This window comes from Stylophora pistillata, chromosome 10 (genome assembly GCF_964205215.1).
Source record: "Stylophora pistillata chromosome 10, jaStyPist1.2, whole genome shotgun sequence".
NCBI classification, from domain to species: Eukaryota; Metazoa; Cnidaria; class Anthozoa; order Scleractinia; family Pocilloporidae; genus Stylophora; species Stylophora pistillata.
This window is the reverse complement of record NC_142528.1, coordinates 15,942,732-15,958,562: the sequence shown is the minus strand read 5'-3', so window position 1 is coordinate 15,958,562 and position 15,831 is coordinate 15,942,732. Positions and strand designations below refer to the sequence as shown.

Sequence of the window (15,831 nt, the reverse complement as noted above, 5' to 3'; positions counted from 1 at the left end):
GGAAATGCAGGAAACATCATGCTTTTAATATGATACGTATAAAATATACTGACCAGTTGTGCAAACATGATCGATGCATATGCTCATGTAGGCATGCAGTCACATTCAATAATTTTGTTATACTTTTGATCATTCTCCACATATCTGATAATTTTGGGGAATCAATTATTCACAGCATAAATGTTTGTTTTTATTTAGGTTCTGAAACTGTAAAAGTAGCCTCCAAAAATAATCTTCAACAATTGCAAGATATGATCAGTGAAAGTAAACTCAACAGTTACGAAGGTAGCAGCCCAAGAAGGGAGTTGGAGAAGGCTGTATCAGAATGGGGCTTTAGAATTTCTGAGAATGCAGGATCAGGAAATTGCCTCTTCTTTGCTTTATCAGAACAACTTAATGTTGTCAAAGGAGAGAACATCCAACATGATGAATTGAGGAAAAACTTAGTTCGGTATCTCAGGGAGAACCCAAAACGGGTAGGTTTACTTGTGTTTATACAAGCAATGTTAAACATTGCAGTGTTTCAATGACTGACTCTCAATGTCAAGTCAAGCACTTTTGTCACATTTTTGAGTGAACTATTCGCGGCAAAAAAACCTTTTATGGGCACATCAAATATTGATTCATTCATCCGACGAAGATTTTATTTGACCTGATTTGAACCATGTGAGAATGAAAATCTTCAACTCCAGGAAACTCAATAACTTCCTTAAATTGGTAAGAATATTCTGATGATAACATGACTTGAAGTCCATTTCCTTGACACAAGAGCTAGTAACATACCTAAGCCTGAAGGACTTAAACATCCCATTTAAACTCCACTTAAAATTATTGAAGCCTTGGATTGACCCTCTGAGCTTTACTTTCTACATCTCTTTATGGTGGTAAATTTTTCAGTTTACCCCTAAACAATTTTCACTTCAACTATTGAAGCCTGGTTAGATGGATAATTGTGCTCTATCACTTTGATTATAACATCTTGCTTGGTAATCCTGTTCTTTGCCTGTTTTAGTCTCCACAGCCTATGTCAATATCTTTCGTGCAGTTATCAAAAGTTAAGACATTTTGAAAAATATAATGAATTAAATATATAAGTTGAGAATGTATGAATCTCAAAATTTAATGTCTCTTTCATATTTTGCATACTGAAATCACAAAAAAAAATCCCCTTCTCTCACCACAATCATGAAATTAAGTTCACGCGAATTTGACTACAAATGTGGTATTTCACTTGTATTAAATATATATCTGGCAGTGAAATAGGTAACTAAATTTTATCTGGGAGTAGCATCTGTCTGAAGCTTTAGAACTTTATTCAGATCACTCAATAACTTCGAGCGTCAAGAGGTCTATTCTTTGGCCATCTCTTAATTTTCCCAAATTAATGCAGGTTTGCATTATGGAAGAGCTTTAAAGTACTCTTGAATCAAATTAAGCAGTACAGTTGCTCAGGTGAGTAAAGAGATGTATGACTGTGCCAATAAAGAAGGAATCACTACGTAAACTCAGAGGTTTAATTACGACAACCTGAATCGGTTGCGAGCACATGGAACAGACAGAGTCCCGACGCGCGTGCGCAGCGCTTATAACCGCAGGCTACAATATAAATAATGTAGTGGCGCTGTGCTTTGATTTGTTGAGGATTGTGTCATATTTCAATGTAATCACCTTACGGGGCAGCCATTTTTAACTTTAAGATCCCAAGATGTTAGAGATTATTCAACAATATCCACTTTGTCTTTTTTGAATAATTGTTAAATGTATGCTGCTTTGCAAATTGGTCACTGGCTCTTAAGTCCTTGCTCTTGTTGCAACACTTATCAGTGTACAATCAGTTTAATTACAATATATTACAATATTACAAAAGAAATATGCACTGTCCGCAATTAGCAAAGGCTGGTCGAGGCGGGCAGTGTTTAATACGTATATTATAAAATAAATCGATTTACAGAGCAAGAGATTCAAAATTCTAGACAAATTACAACTACATTAATACATTTAAGATACGGCAAGAGAACAGAACAAGCTGGGGTCTTATAGTTGTGCTATTAAAGTAGACAAATCAATATAATCGTCATGTTTTTCGAGTCTCTGGAGGAGGAAATCATGAATTTTACTCTTAAAATTGTATTTTGATAGCTGGCGCACTTCACAAGACAAGCTATTCCAGATTCTAACACCATTTCTTGAAAATGCCCTTTTTTGTATATCTAATCTTGAATTTTCATCAAAATAGTCGCCTCTTGAACATGATCTTGTCTTATGGGGATGAATATTAGCTTGATAAGTTAGATATGTTAGAGGGTCAATAAATGTTAGAAGATCAATAAATTAGATATCTTAGAAGGTGACAAATTACTGGATATGTCATGCATCATGATGGCAACTGATTTAAAGTAAAGCATATCCAAAGGAAGAAAACGAGAATAAACTAAAAATGAGATTGCATGAGATCTGTAGTCACCAAAGTACATTAAGCGAAGGGCTCGTTTTTGAAGGATTAGAATTTTACCTCTATGAATTTTTGCCGCCTGACCCCACGTGACTATACCATACAACAAATAGGGTTGGATAAGTGACCTGTAAATGTGGTTTAGAGTACTAAGGGGTACAAAGTGTCTTAATCTTGAGATAGCGCCGATTGATGTAATGTACAACACTTCACGGAAATGATTGGTTTTCAATTTCTACATACAGGCAGATAGAACTGATCTTTATGTACTCCTAGACGATGAGCAACGCAGTCAGTTTAGTACATGGGATCAATACTTGGCCAACATGGAGAAAGATGGTGTTTGGGGTGATGAATTTATTATCTTTGCTGCAGCAAACCGTTATGAAACATGCATTGATTTGATTGGGAATAAGTCAAAAAATAATATTCGACCAGAATTTCCGGTTGAAGATGGCAGACCACTTTGCCTGGGGCATCAATATGATCACCATTTTGTCAGCTTACTATTAAAAGGTAAGTTCGGACCAGTACAAATGGTATAGTCATGTTTTTCATGTGAGACCGTTTGTCATATACTAATAACTCCTCGCAAACTAATATTCATAGTTCTTGTTCTGAAAGCTATTGATGAACTGATACTTCAAAACTTACATCATTATAACTTAATGAAAAAGGCACAGTAGAGGAAGAAATTGGTTTAACATTTAAAGGACCAAAATCTTTCAGATACCCCTAAGGGGCACTTTAATTTCTTACATTTACTACAGGGGTGTCTCGAAAACACAGACCTCGAAAACTCAGTCTGAAGACTGCAGACTTCGAAAACGCAGACCTCAAAAATTTTGTTTTCGACATTTGGTGATGCTAAAAAAGGACTTTTTTCGCAAAACGATGTAAATCATCTCAGTTTGAAAAGTTTTTGCACTCGTTACTTGAACTTCTGGAGGATTCTTAAGAGCGAATGTTACCAATGGTCAAACATTTGCTGACCACTGCTGAATTCCAATTTCGCCCATATTTCAAAGTGAAGTAGGTCTCGATGGAAATAAACCACTGCATACTTCGTTTGGCTGAATATCGATTTATTTTGGAGAAAATCAATAATAACTAAATTCTGCCAAAATGTGGCTTTTGAGGCTCAAAATTTCAGACACATCTCAGAGCGCGCGTCACAAAATGAAAAAACCTGGATTGATAAAAATTACCAAATCTTGAAAAACAACATCAAAACATATGTTGATTGCCATTTGAGCAATCTTGACCATTTATTTACACAATCTAATTGAATTTATCAGACCTACTTTCAACTAGATTAAAAATAGGTCAAAAGTAGCCCGTAATTTAACTATGTGCTATACAAGATAATTAACCGGAAATCTGGGTTTCGGAAGGCAGAAAGTAGTTCTTTTAGATCTCCAAAGGATTTTTTCGAAGAAATAATTCTGGGCGATTTAATCAATTTTTAAAGTTGGATAAAATGCACCGATTCGACGGTGTCGTCAATTAGTCAAAAATGTACACATACTCACGCAAACTCAATTTTTTCGCATTTTACGTCCAATCTACTGCTTATTTAATATAATAAGCTCTTACCTTCCATGTTTCGGAGGATTGCAGTCCTAATATTGTTGCTTCTCCCTCACAATAGCGATATTACTTGGAAGGATAGTCAGTGCCTCCTGATAATGATTGTTCACAAAGCACATCTCGGGGTTTTTGATTTGAGGTTTCTCTATTCCCATTTCGTTGAAAAAGAGGCTGTAATTATTTCACATAAGAGCTCTTTACTTAAATGTTAGTCTTTAACCGAACCACGAACCAAATGTAAGCGGAATTTTGCTGTTCAGAAACGTAATTCTGACGTGGCCGGAACAACGCTAATTGATAATAATAATAATAATAATAATAATAATAATAATAATAATAATAATAATAATAATAGAGCTACTTATATAGCGCTTATCCAGACCTGATCTAAGCGCTTTACAAAATAGAGATATACATTTTAAATTAATTTTTGATAGTAAGTCTTTAAGTTTACGTTAACAGAGATTTAAATATTCACAAAAAGCGGGTGTCTAAGATCTAGGCGCTAGACATGGATAAGAAGAGAATTCATACATGTTAAAATAATTTTTAAAAAGATAAGTCTTAAGTTTACGTTTAAAGAGATTGAAATTGTCACAAGAACAAATTTCATCAGGTAGTTTGTTCCACAGTTCAGGAGCCGAAACAGAAAAAGATCTAGAGCCGTAGAACTTGAGATTAAAGTTGACAGGAGACAGGCGTAATGTTGAAGATGACCGGAGCGTTCTTGAAGGTGAAGAACGACGTATCAGGTCTTGAATGTAGATAGGAGACTGCTGGTGAAGAGCTTTGTGGGTGAGCAGAATTATTTTGAATTTAACAACAAACATATGAAATACATATATTTTGAATTAAGTTCGCTCGGAAACTGGAAGCCAGTGCAGGTCGACTAAAATAGGGGTTATGCGGTCAAATTTAAGGGAGCTTGTAATTCAAAATGAGATTTTACTGAAATCGACAACTTCGCAAAAACAGAACATTGTACTGTGAAACACGTGGCTTCAGGAAGTTAGGTCTTGTTTTAAATATACGAAACAGGAGTAAACAATCATCTAACCTCATTTGTGATTTTCAAAATACATCATTATTAAACGTATCATGGTATTTTTTTAAATCATTGTTTTAGGTGGATAAAGCTCATTATAATTAGGTAAAAAAGAGCGAAAGATCTGCAAATGACATAGCCCATCACTTCAGATGTGCCGTTAGATAAAAATGCAGTGGTAATGGTTTATTAGATATGAATTCGGCACTAAAATGAAATACTTCATATTTACAAGCAATTACAAAAAATATTTACAAATTAAATGAGACTATATAATTAAAACTTTTGCCGGGGGACTGGGTTACCGGCTCACAAGATTCTATTGATAAATTATTACAAATGTGATATAAGTCTATTGCGATAATTCATTAAGCTTTGACGTCATTGCGGGAAAAAAACTTATTTGAAATCGTTTTGTCCTACATTTAAAAAGAGTCAAGATATTGCTGGAGCGCAGCTGGCGGCCGTGAGCGTCTAGTCTTTTCTGTGGAATTAATGATGACAACTGTGAGTTTTTAATTTCCTTGAACTGTTCGAGGCAAAGATGTTCCCTATTTTCTTCCAGTGTGGGGTAATTCAAAACATTACATTCAGTTCTTTAAGAAATTAGTGGTTCGATTATCCTGAAAGCTCTTCTTTGTATCTGTTCTTAATTGTCCACAAGGTGAGATGGAAGGCTGGAATGCCATACCGGGCATGCGTACTCCAAAACAGAACGTATTAGAGCAGTATAGACACTAAGTAAATCCTTGGATGGTAGGCCATTGCGGCGCAGGACACGAAGGATATAAAGTCGCTGAGCAGCTTTCTTTGTAATGCTAAGAATGTGACTACGCCATTTTAGATCATCCTGAATGAGCACTCCTAGGAGCTTGTGAGTTTCTACTACTTCGATTGAGGTGTTATTAATAGTCAACCGTAATAGAGTGGGAGGGTTACGTAGGAAGCATATTCTGAGTTCTTTGCACTTTTTTGGGTTCAATTTCATGTAATTTGAAGAACACCAAGTGGATATATCATCCAGGGTGGTTTGGATAGTTCATGAACCTTCTCGAGGTAGAACTTCAGCAATGGTTAGGTCATCAACGTACTTCCAGAATAAATTGGTTGGAGTAAGCTCATTCACCGTAACTAAAAATAGTATCTTGTGATGAAATTTTGTGGGCCGAGGCCAGGAACGTGTTCGATAATTGAGTCAGTTTGCTAGACATAACGTCTCGTAGTCACGTTCGACGCACTAAAAACTACTATAAAACGAATACAAGAATTGTAAAAACGTGTAAAATGGTATATAAAAAGTCACTTGTAAAAATGTAGCGGAATTCCAAATCGATTTCGATCAATTACGATCCTCATCAGTAGTACTCCGCCATGTTTAAAATACTTAAAATACGCCATGTTTAAACATGGCGGAGTACTACTGATGAGGATCGTAATTGATCGAAATCGATTTGGAATTCCGCTACATTTTTACAAGTGACTTTTTATATACCATTTTACACGTTTTTACAATTCTTGTATTCGTTTTATAGTAGTTTTTAGTGCGTCGAACGTGACTACGAGACGTTATGTCTAGCAAACTGACTCAAAAATAGTATCGGACCCGATTTAGTCCCTTGTGGGACCCCGGCGTTTACATACGACCAGTCAGAGAAGGAATCAATAATCTTGACTCGTTGTCTTCTAAGTGTTGGAATACTTGTTTATTTTAAAGAAGCTGTATTGCAGTAAATGGCTTGAACCCGGGGGTAACATGTGAAGGTGTAGTCTGATCGTCCGGGTGAGTGTAGTCCTGAGAAGGACTGTTGTCGGTGGTAGTGACTGACGTTTCGACAACCTGTGCGGAAGTCATCATCAGAGTCAAGTGAATGATTGTTGTCAGTAGAATGTTCTTATTCCAGTTCGTGTGAAATGATCGGTTGGTTTTGCCGTGATGTTATTGGCTGTAAGACTCAGTGACGTAAGTCGGTCGTGATAGGTCAGTTTCGATCTATCGGTAAAGTTAGCTCGTTCTTTTTTAGGTCGTTTCTGTATTAGAGTTCAAACTTGAAAACCACAACCTTTACTGAAAATTTTGTATGAGCCAACATTCAACTGATTTATATTTACACTACTTCTTTCCCAGAGGCTACCACACCTTGTTGTTTGGTACTCTTGTCGAGGAAGCTAGCTGAGTAAGAAGTCATTTGTCCCCCTCAATTACGGCCGGGTTCAAAGCCATCAGTGAATTACATGGCGATATATTCTAAAGTGTAGATGATGCGTAAAGACACATTATAGGCCTGTTGTCTGATCAGAACAGAATTTTCACGCCCACTGCGTAAAAGCTAACATATATATCTTGCTAGCAAAAAAAGAGTAAACAAATCCATGTTGTGCTTAATCTGCCCTTTGAAGTCAATTAAATTTAAGAAGTAAATGACTTCTTATGGACAGCCTAAAAAACACTTCCCAGTTTAGTTATAGTGGATCAGCAAGGTACGTTAGTATTAATCTGTTAGATTTGCTGAGAGGGCGCGGGTCCTTTCCCAGGCAGGGAGTTCAAGGTTTGCATTAGCTAATTGTTTAATTCTTGCAAAATATCTATATAGGGCTGCTTCCGCTTGCTGGTTATTGAAGAAATGTCTAGTTCAAGGGCGGTGCAGATCTCCTGTAGGATCCCATCGAAAAACTTTGACAACTTGGACTGGCACGCGATTTCACAAATGTTGTATTTATCATACCATGATAAATGACCATGATAAAATACCATGATACATTTAATTACGATACATTTAATCACGAAATGTTTCGTATATTTAAAACAAGACCTAAGTTCCTGAAGCCACGTGTTTCACGTGTACCATCTTCTGTTTTTGCAAAGTTGTCGATTTCAGTAGATCTCATTTTGAGTTAATTAGCATTGTTCCGCCCACAAGAATCACGTTTCTGAACCAGCAAAATTGTGCTTACATTTGGTTTGTGGTTCAGTTTAAGACTAACATTTAAGCAAAGATCTCTTACGTGAAGTAATTACAGCCCCTTTTTCAACGAAATGGGAATAGAGAAACCTCAAATCAAAAACCCTGAGATACGCTCAGTGGACAATCATTATCAGGAGGTGCTGACTATCCTTCTAAGTAATATCACTATTGTGAGGGAGATGCAACAATTTCAGGACTGCAATCGTCCGAAACATGGAAGGTGAGAGCACATTGTATATTAAATAAGCAGTAGATTGGACGTAAAATGTGAAAAAATTGAGTTTGTGTACATTTTCGACTAATTGACGACACCGTCGAATCGGTGCATTTTACCCAACTTTAAAATTTGATTCAATCGTCCAGAATCATTTCTCCAAAAAATCCTTTGGAGATCCAAAAGAATTACTTTCTGCCTTCCGAAACGAGATTTCCAGTGAATTATTTTTTATAGCACATAGTTAAATCAAGGGCTACTTTTGACCTATTTTTAATCTGGTTGAAAGTAGGTCTGATGAGTTGAGATTGTGTAAATAAATGGTCAAGAATTGCTTATATTACAATCAACATATGTTTTGATGTTGTTTTTCCAGATTTGGTACTTTTTATCAATCCAGGTTTTTTCATTTTATGATGCGACACTCCGAGATGCGTCTGAAATTTTGAACCTCAAAAGCCACGTTTTGGTGGAATTCAGTTGTTATCGATCTTCTTGAAAATAAATCGATATTCAGCCAAACAAAGTTGCAGTGGTTAGTTTCACTCTTAGTCCAACCTAACTTGAGAATATGAGCCGAATCCATTTTTCAGCTGTTGCCACCATATTTTGAAAATGTTCGATTTTTGGGCTCATTTACTCTTTTAGCTTTATATTCAGATTTCATGTGGACACTTGTGACATTCTTCTCCTTTTTTTCTTCTCCTTTTTTTGTTATTCAGTCCCGTGATTAAAAAACATGTCTTAATTAACAATTGGTTCATGCTTTAGCATGCACTATCGAGTTATGGAGCAAGTGGGTAGCTTGGAGAGCATGAAAGAAGCGTAAGAGTTGCCCGAGGCGATAGCCTCGGGCAACTCTAGCTTCTTGAGTGCTCTCCAAACTTCCCACGTGCTCCATAACTCGATAGTGCACAGCTAAAAGCATGAACCAATTGTTTTATAACATAGCTGGTGGAATTGTGCATCAAATCCGACATGAAAAACGGACAACAATATCAGAAGTGATTGTTCGCAGTAAGCGAGATATTAAGCAAAATAGGAATTGGCTTTATTTCAAAGTTTCTGTTGAAAGCTCTATTTTTATTTTACTGCAGTTTAAATAAAAAAATCATTTATTTTTTTGTCATTTGTTTGGTTTTACGAGTGTCTTTATGTCAAAATTTGTTGCATTTCGCCCTCGGACAGTGAAGCGAATCGTGACGGCACTGATGCTGAGTTTCCGTTTCCGTTGTTTCTCTCTTTTTCTACCTCAGTAAAGAACTCTAACCCAAGGGAAAAGGTCGGAAAATTGTCTTCGTTTTGGGATCGGTGGGCCGAGTCTCTGTTTGTATCTATTATTGTCGCGAAATATATTATTTTTCTCCGCGCAAACAATGGCTGCTCACGCGAAAAAAAAATTCTGGCGAAGCGATTTGCTCACGCTGTCAGCTTCCACCATCGGGATTTTGAGCACGCTTACGTACAATGAATTTGATTGCGCGGCTCTGGTAGCTATGTTATGAAAACGATTTAATTTGATTTAGAGTGATTGGGGTAGTTTTTGATACTCGTTTTATTCCTCAAACTCTGGTCTTATCCATTCCATTGCGTTACATGATCTAGGTGACCCGGTTAAACAATTAGTTAACACCAACAGTAACAACACTACATCCCTCCCCCTTTTGAAACTTTTTAAAAGAAGGATGATATAATTCAAAACACAAGTACTATTTTTATGAAGTGGTACAATCTATATCACACCGCTATATCTCGAAATGTCACTTGATTTATTTCTGATGACGATTGTTCGTAGGTAACAATTTGTTCGTTCTACATCAACTAGACTATAATCAGTCCTCTTTAGTAATCAAACATAGTAATCAACATCCTACATAGTCTTTGAGGTATGCCAGGGGTCTCCCCGAGTTTCGCACAGGGTAACGCTATTGAGTTGCCTGTTCTATGATCGGAGGAGCTTCTTGCAATACTGTGATCCTCTGGTCCTCATTCCAGTTCCTCGTCGTCGACCTCGGTTTCCGGCTTAACAGCTGTATGAGGGTCCACACTTTTGAAGAAGGACAAGTTCCTAGCTATTTCAATGTCAGCCCTCTTTGCTGTTATCATTTGCACCCTTGCGTTGGCTTACGATGTATGGGTTTGAATCATATGGTGTCGCGAATTTCTTGTGCGATGGTTTGAGTTTGGCAAGTACCATATCCCCTTCAGATGGATTAGTCAGTTTGACATACCTCTTGCTGTCCGCATATTCCTTCATCTTTTGCTTTGAGGCGTCATCTTAGTCTCAGATCGACGAGTCTCAGGTTTGTGCGGGGATGATTTGCCGTAATTTGTGCGTATTGGTCGGTTGAACAGTGCTGTTGCTGCAGGTATGCCTGTCGACGTTTGTGGATTGGCTCAGTAATTACCTATTAGATCAAACAAATCTTCTTTCCGTCGGCGATGATCAACTTTCGCTGCTTCAATGGTCTTCTTAACTTTACACATGAAGCATTCTACTTCGCCATTGTCCCTGGGCCATGGCGGGGTGACCTTGCGGTGTTTTAACCGCAGGGTGTGTGCGTAGTCTTTGCCATTGAATATTGGTCCGTTGTCGAAGCAAAGAATTTCCGGGATTCGGCATTCGGCGAAGATCTTGTTGAGTCGAGGCTCAACAGCTGGGAATGATACGGTTTATATCACGTCTACCATCGGGTATCTTGTGAAGTCATCAGTGACGACTAGCAGGTATCCCCCCTGTAGCTAGATCAATGATGTTTTTTTGTAGTGATTCGGGGGTCACAATCCTGATCCCACGAAGGATAGTCAATGAAGAGCAGACCAGCAGCTCTGCCTTGAGGTGTTCCAGAGCTTTGTAGGTGACATTGTTCACATCAGTTTGCACGTTGTGAGTATACTAGTTGTCTGACTTTGGTGCTGTGGTGACTGCGTGCAAGGTTTGACGGTGGTCGGTTGTAGACGTAGTGTTCTCAAGCTTTGATGACTTTGGTGTTGAGGTGTACGCCATGTAGTCAACGAATTCTTCAGCTATCTTCTGTTGTAGACTGGTCACGGGTGTCTTCTTGGCTGGTGTCGAGACATGAAGTCTGCGGGGTTGTCGCAGCCGTGCTTGTAGATGATACTTTCTTGATACGGCTGGAGTCGTCATGCCCACCTCTTGATGCGTGGTGGTGGTTTCGACCCTGGGTCATTAAATACGGTGACAAGTGGTTTGTGGTCGGTGACGGTGGTTACGGGTTTTCTATAGATGTACAGTTCAAAGTACTCACAACCCCACATGACTCCTCGAGCTTCGCACTCATTCTAGCTATACCGACTCTCCAACGTCCGTTGAAACTCGCCTAGAGTAGGTTACAACTTTCTGCTCTCCTGATGCAGGATCAGTTTGAGCGAAGATTGTGCCTAGACCGACGGGACTTGCATTGATTACAATCTTGGCGTCTTTGTCTGGGTTGAAGTACATGGTAATAGGTGCGTTGGTGAGGGCTTCTTTGAGTTGATTAAGGGCTTGGTTATGTCTCCTGATCCAGAGCCAAGGTGTATCTTTCTGTGACAGCTCCCGTAGGAGTTCAGTGATAGTGGCGTATCCTTTGATAAATTGAGAGTAGTAGTTCACCATGCCGATTAGGCTGCGAACTTCGGTAGTGTTGGTTTGCGGCTGTAGGTCGAGGACTGCATCAACTTTCTTCGGGTCCGCAGAGACCGAAAATATGTATCCGAAGAACTCTAGGCTGTCCTTCGAGTACACGCACTTTCCTATCTGCAAGGTGAGCCCCTTCTCGCGTAGAGGTTGGAAGGTGTTCCTCAGGGCTTGGTCATGTTCCTCAGTTGTCCTTCCATAGACTAGGATATCGTCGCCGAGGTTGACTGCTCCCCGTAGATCGTTGAGAATTTCACAGATTGCGTTTTGGAATATCTCGATAGTGCAAGGTATTCCAAAGTTCAGTCGAGCGAACCGCCTGAGTTCCACGTGGGTGCTGAAGGTATTGATGTAGCGAGACTCAGGTGCAAGCTGAAGTTGATTATATCCTTGGTTTAGATCCAGTTTACTGAAGATGGTTGCGCCGTCTAAATCATTGAGCACCTCTTTGATTGTTGGTGTGATGTGACGTACCCGCTGCACTGCCTGATTTGTTTGCCGCATTTCGACACTCATTCGTATTTTTCCTGGCTGCTTCTGCTTCGGGGCGAAAACAACGGGAGACACCGGCCATGGCGTTGGTCCATCCGCCTTCTCCTTTACACCATTCTGCTTTCTCTGGTTGTTCTTCTGGTTGTTTTGACACATAAAATAGTACTAGTCGGTGTGGTTGGGCTGATGGCGGTACGCTGTTGTCAATAGGTAATTTCACTTGGAAGTCTTTGAGCTTCCCCAGACCGGTGAATAGATTGCTGTATTCTTCTACGAGTTCCGCGATAGCTGGTCATTTTATCTTGGGATGATAAGGGTGCGGCGACCGAGAAGAGTGGTAGATTTTGCGATGCACGCCAGCTGACCAGAGATCCCCCAGCCCCTTTGGTGATGTAAAAATGGTTTCCTGCGACGCCTTGCTGTTCTTACCGACATTGTTCGCTTCAAACTTTCCGAGCATCTAATGGGGTGTGTAGGATTTGTAGGGCTGTACTCTCGTAGATGTAGGTTGGAGTATTGGACGATCAACAATGTTCCTAAAGTCCTTTCATCGAGCAAGTTGATGCTCGATCTGCAATCCACTAAAATATTGAGCCATGTTCCTTTGATTTTCACTTGGAACTAAGGGTGTTGAGCTCTACTTTTGTTGACGCTCCGCACGTGAAGTCGGAACCTATGTTCGTCCCCACTATCGTAATTGCTGTTAAGGGTTTTAACCTTTCTCTGTGCTTCCTTTGGTGCCGAAGACTTTGTTGTCCAGTGATACGACAAACTGACTTGAAGTGTCCGATTTTCCTGCAGCCATGGTATTCTTTTTTATACGCTGGGCAGGCTGTTCAACCTCCCCTGTGTAGATATGCTGCTTGAATCTCATATATTTTGAGGGTTTTACCGTACTCCTGTATGTTTTTCAGTGTTGTAGTTGGCTCGCTGAGGGCTTTTCTTCTCGCTTTTGAAAACTGACCATAAGCTGACCATAAATGTAAAAAAATCCAATTTTGTCATCTTTAGACCATCACAAAAGACGCTTAACTATCAGATTGATATATATAGTTTACGTCCTAGAAAGTGCTTTGTAAGGGGTTTTATTCATGAGTTGTTAGTGTCAAATACCCGAACGAGTGAGGTACAAGCAAGTGAGGGCTTTTGACACAAACAACGAGTGAGTAAAACCCTGTACAAAGCAACTTCTATGTCGTGAGCTGTTTATTGCACATAACACGAGAATTTTAACTGAAATATTTTTCTGACCGCAAATTACAAACAAAAACTCACTAACAATGCAAATTTAATGGCAATGGAAAATATCGCAGTACATGTACATCAAGGGACTAAAGTGCTGAACGGAAAATGCACTTACAAAAGGTTTTTTTTTTAATCCTAGTACGATATCAGTAAAGCAATTCGAGCAAAGGCCAAATCTGTGAGCGCTTTTAAATTAAGAATACGAGCATGTGAGCAGTTGCAAAAAAAATTTGCGAGCACGAGCAAGCGAGCGTCCGACGGTGTAATTTTTTCGAGAAATTCGCTTGGTTATACTTTGACTCGTGAAAGAGCCGTAGGCCATTCTGAGTGGCTGTATAGGGTTTTTTCACATGTGAAAATAATGTGTATAGATTTCTAGAAATGATCAGCTTTATGAAATAAAATTCTCGTTTTGTGTGTAATAAAAGAATATACGATAATGCCTCAAATATTGATACTTTTTTTGAATGTGAAGACTATGTAAAGTTCCTGGGTGTGCTCATCAATAAAAACTTTCCTCTGAATACTTTAATCTAAAGTTACTATTCTCTGATTTTCCCATATACGCATTACGGAATTGCTGCCTGGGGCCAAGCTGCACAATTCTATTTGAGGAAGGTCTTTATCTTACAAAAACGAGCTCTTCGGCTTATGTTTTTTGCTGGAAACAGATCTCTTGCTGTTCCCTTGTTTGTCTCTGCTAATGTCTTATCCCTCAATATGCTTTATTTTGAAACAGTATGTTCTTTTATGCATGACATATCTACCAATTCTGCACCTCAGAATATCTGTTATCTTTTTACCTGTTCATCTGACGTTCATACATACAACACTAGATTTTCTGATGCTGGTAATTTATATGTTCAGAAATCAAGACTGAGAATTCAACTTAATTCATTTTCCATTTTCGTAGCTAGATTGTGGAATTGCCTGAGGCCTGACCTGCGTAAACTTAGAAAAAATCCTTTCAAAAAGTTTTACTCGCGGTACTTGGTAATGAGGATGATTATGTTGATGTCTACGTTAATGTTTAAAATTACTAATTATCATTAATTAAACTCTAGTAGCCATTATTATTAATTTCTTATGTTCTATGTCTTATTATAGGTTCTTGCTCTTCTAATGTAAATCCTAGCTATTTGTGAATATATGTGTATACGTATTTCTATGCATTTACTTAACTGATTTTAATATTGATGTATTTTGCTAAATTCTATTGTAAGTTATACAATCTGCCCCGATTAGCGTTGCTACATGCTGGTTGTATAAATTTATAAATCTGTTAAATTTGTTTGTTATAAGTATAATAAACATCGTATAAACATCGTATAATCGTAACAATTGACGTATAATACTGGATTATTCGAGATTTGATCTCGCGATCAATGTCTGTGAATTCACGTGGCTCCACTAGTTGTACCACACGAGTGTAGTACGTCCTAATTGGCTCGCTGGGATTTTGTTTCGCCTGTCTGAATTTGTATTCTTCAAAGGAAACATTCCTTTTCGGCTCTAAGAAGTTCGTGAGAGCGGTTATGGCTTTCTCTAACGGATCGTCGCCTTCCCATGCTTCGGTGTCTGGTAGCGTGTCGAAGATATTGTTCACTGCCTCGGCAGCAATGCACGCTATCTTGATTGTCCTTGACATTTAAGGCCACACTTAGGCCGGGTTTCGAAATCGCAATAGATATTTCTTCCAGTGAGGAGCGGGGGTTCCTGACTCGCCTGACGAGTCAAATGCATGAAAAAATGGTAGGTTCGAGGCCATGGTGGGTTTGTTCAGCTCGTCGCCAATGTTACGGTGTAAGTCATACGAGGCATTACATGACGAATTCTCCCGCGCTAGGATCATGTGAGAGTGGATTCTCAAAACCATTTGCTATCAAAACAAATCACAAAATGTACACTGTCGTTGAACGCTTCTTCTTTTGAGCCCAACACGGCTTTCAAGATACCTTTTCTCGATCCTCAGTGTCAAAACAGTGATCAAAGCACACTACGTTCCCGAGAAGAGAATCGTGGTTGTGAAGCGATTTTCCGGTGAGGGAGACTCAAATCTGACGATCTTAGCGAAGGAGACGAAGATGTTAGAAATTCTGCGTGTGGATCGCAAACGCCATATTTTTTGTTTATTATACTTGCAGAAATAGTGCTAATTGTAATAAAATTTTGTGTGCGCTTTTTTTGTCA

The 15,831-nt window shown here is 38.8% G+C and overlaps 1 protein-coding gene across 4 annotated transcripts in view; it reads left to right on the top strand.

The window, feature by feature from the left end:
• Positions 1-15,831, top strand: part of LOC111343702 (uncharacterized) — a 42,146-nt gene that overhangs the window by 13,291 nt on the left and 13,024 nt on the right. For all 4 annotated transcript variants that reach the window (XR_015992418.1, XM_088735830.1, XM_022950885.2 and 1 more), the window contains exons 4-5: positions 199-476; positions 2,698-2,968. Coding sequence is in view for 3 of the 4 variants with exons in the window: in XM_088735830.1 (XP_088591956.1) it covers positions 199-476; positions 2,698-2,968 (549 nt within the window). In the remaining variant the exon portion in view is untranslated. The remainder of the gene's footprint in view (positions 1-198; positions 477-2,697; positions 2,969-15,831) is intronic.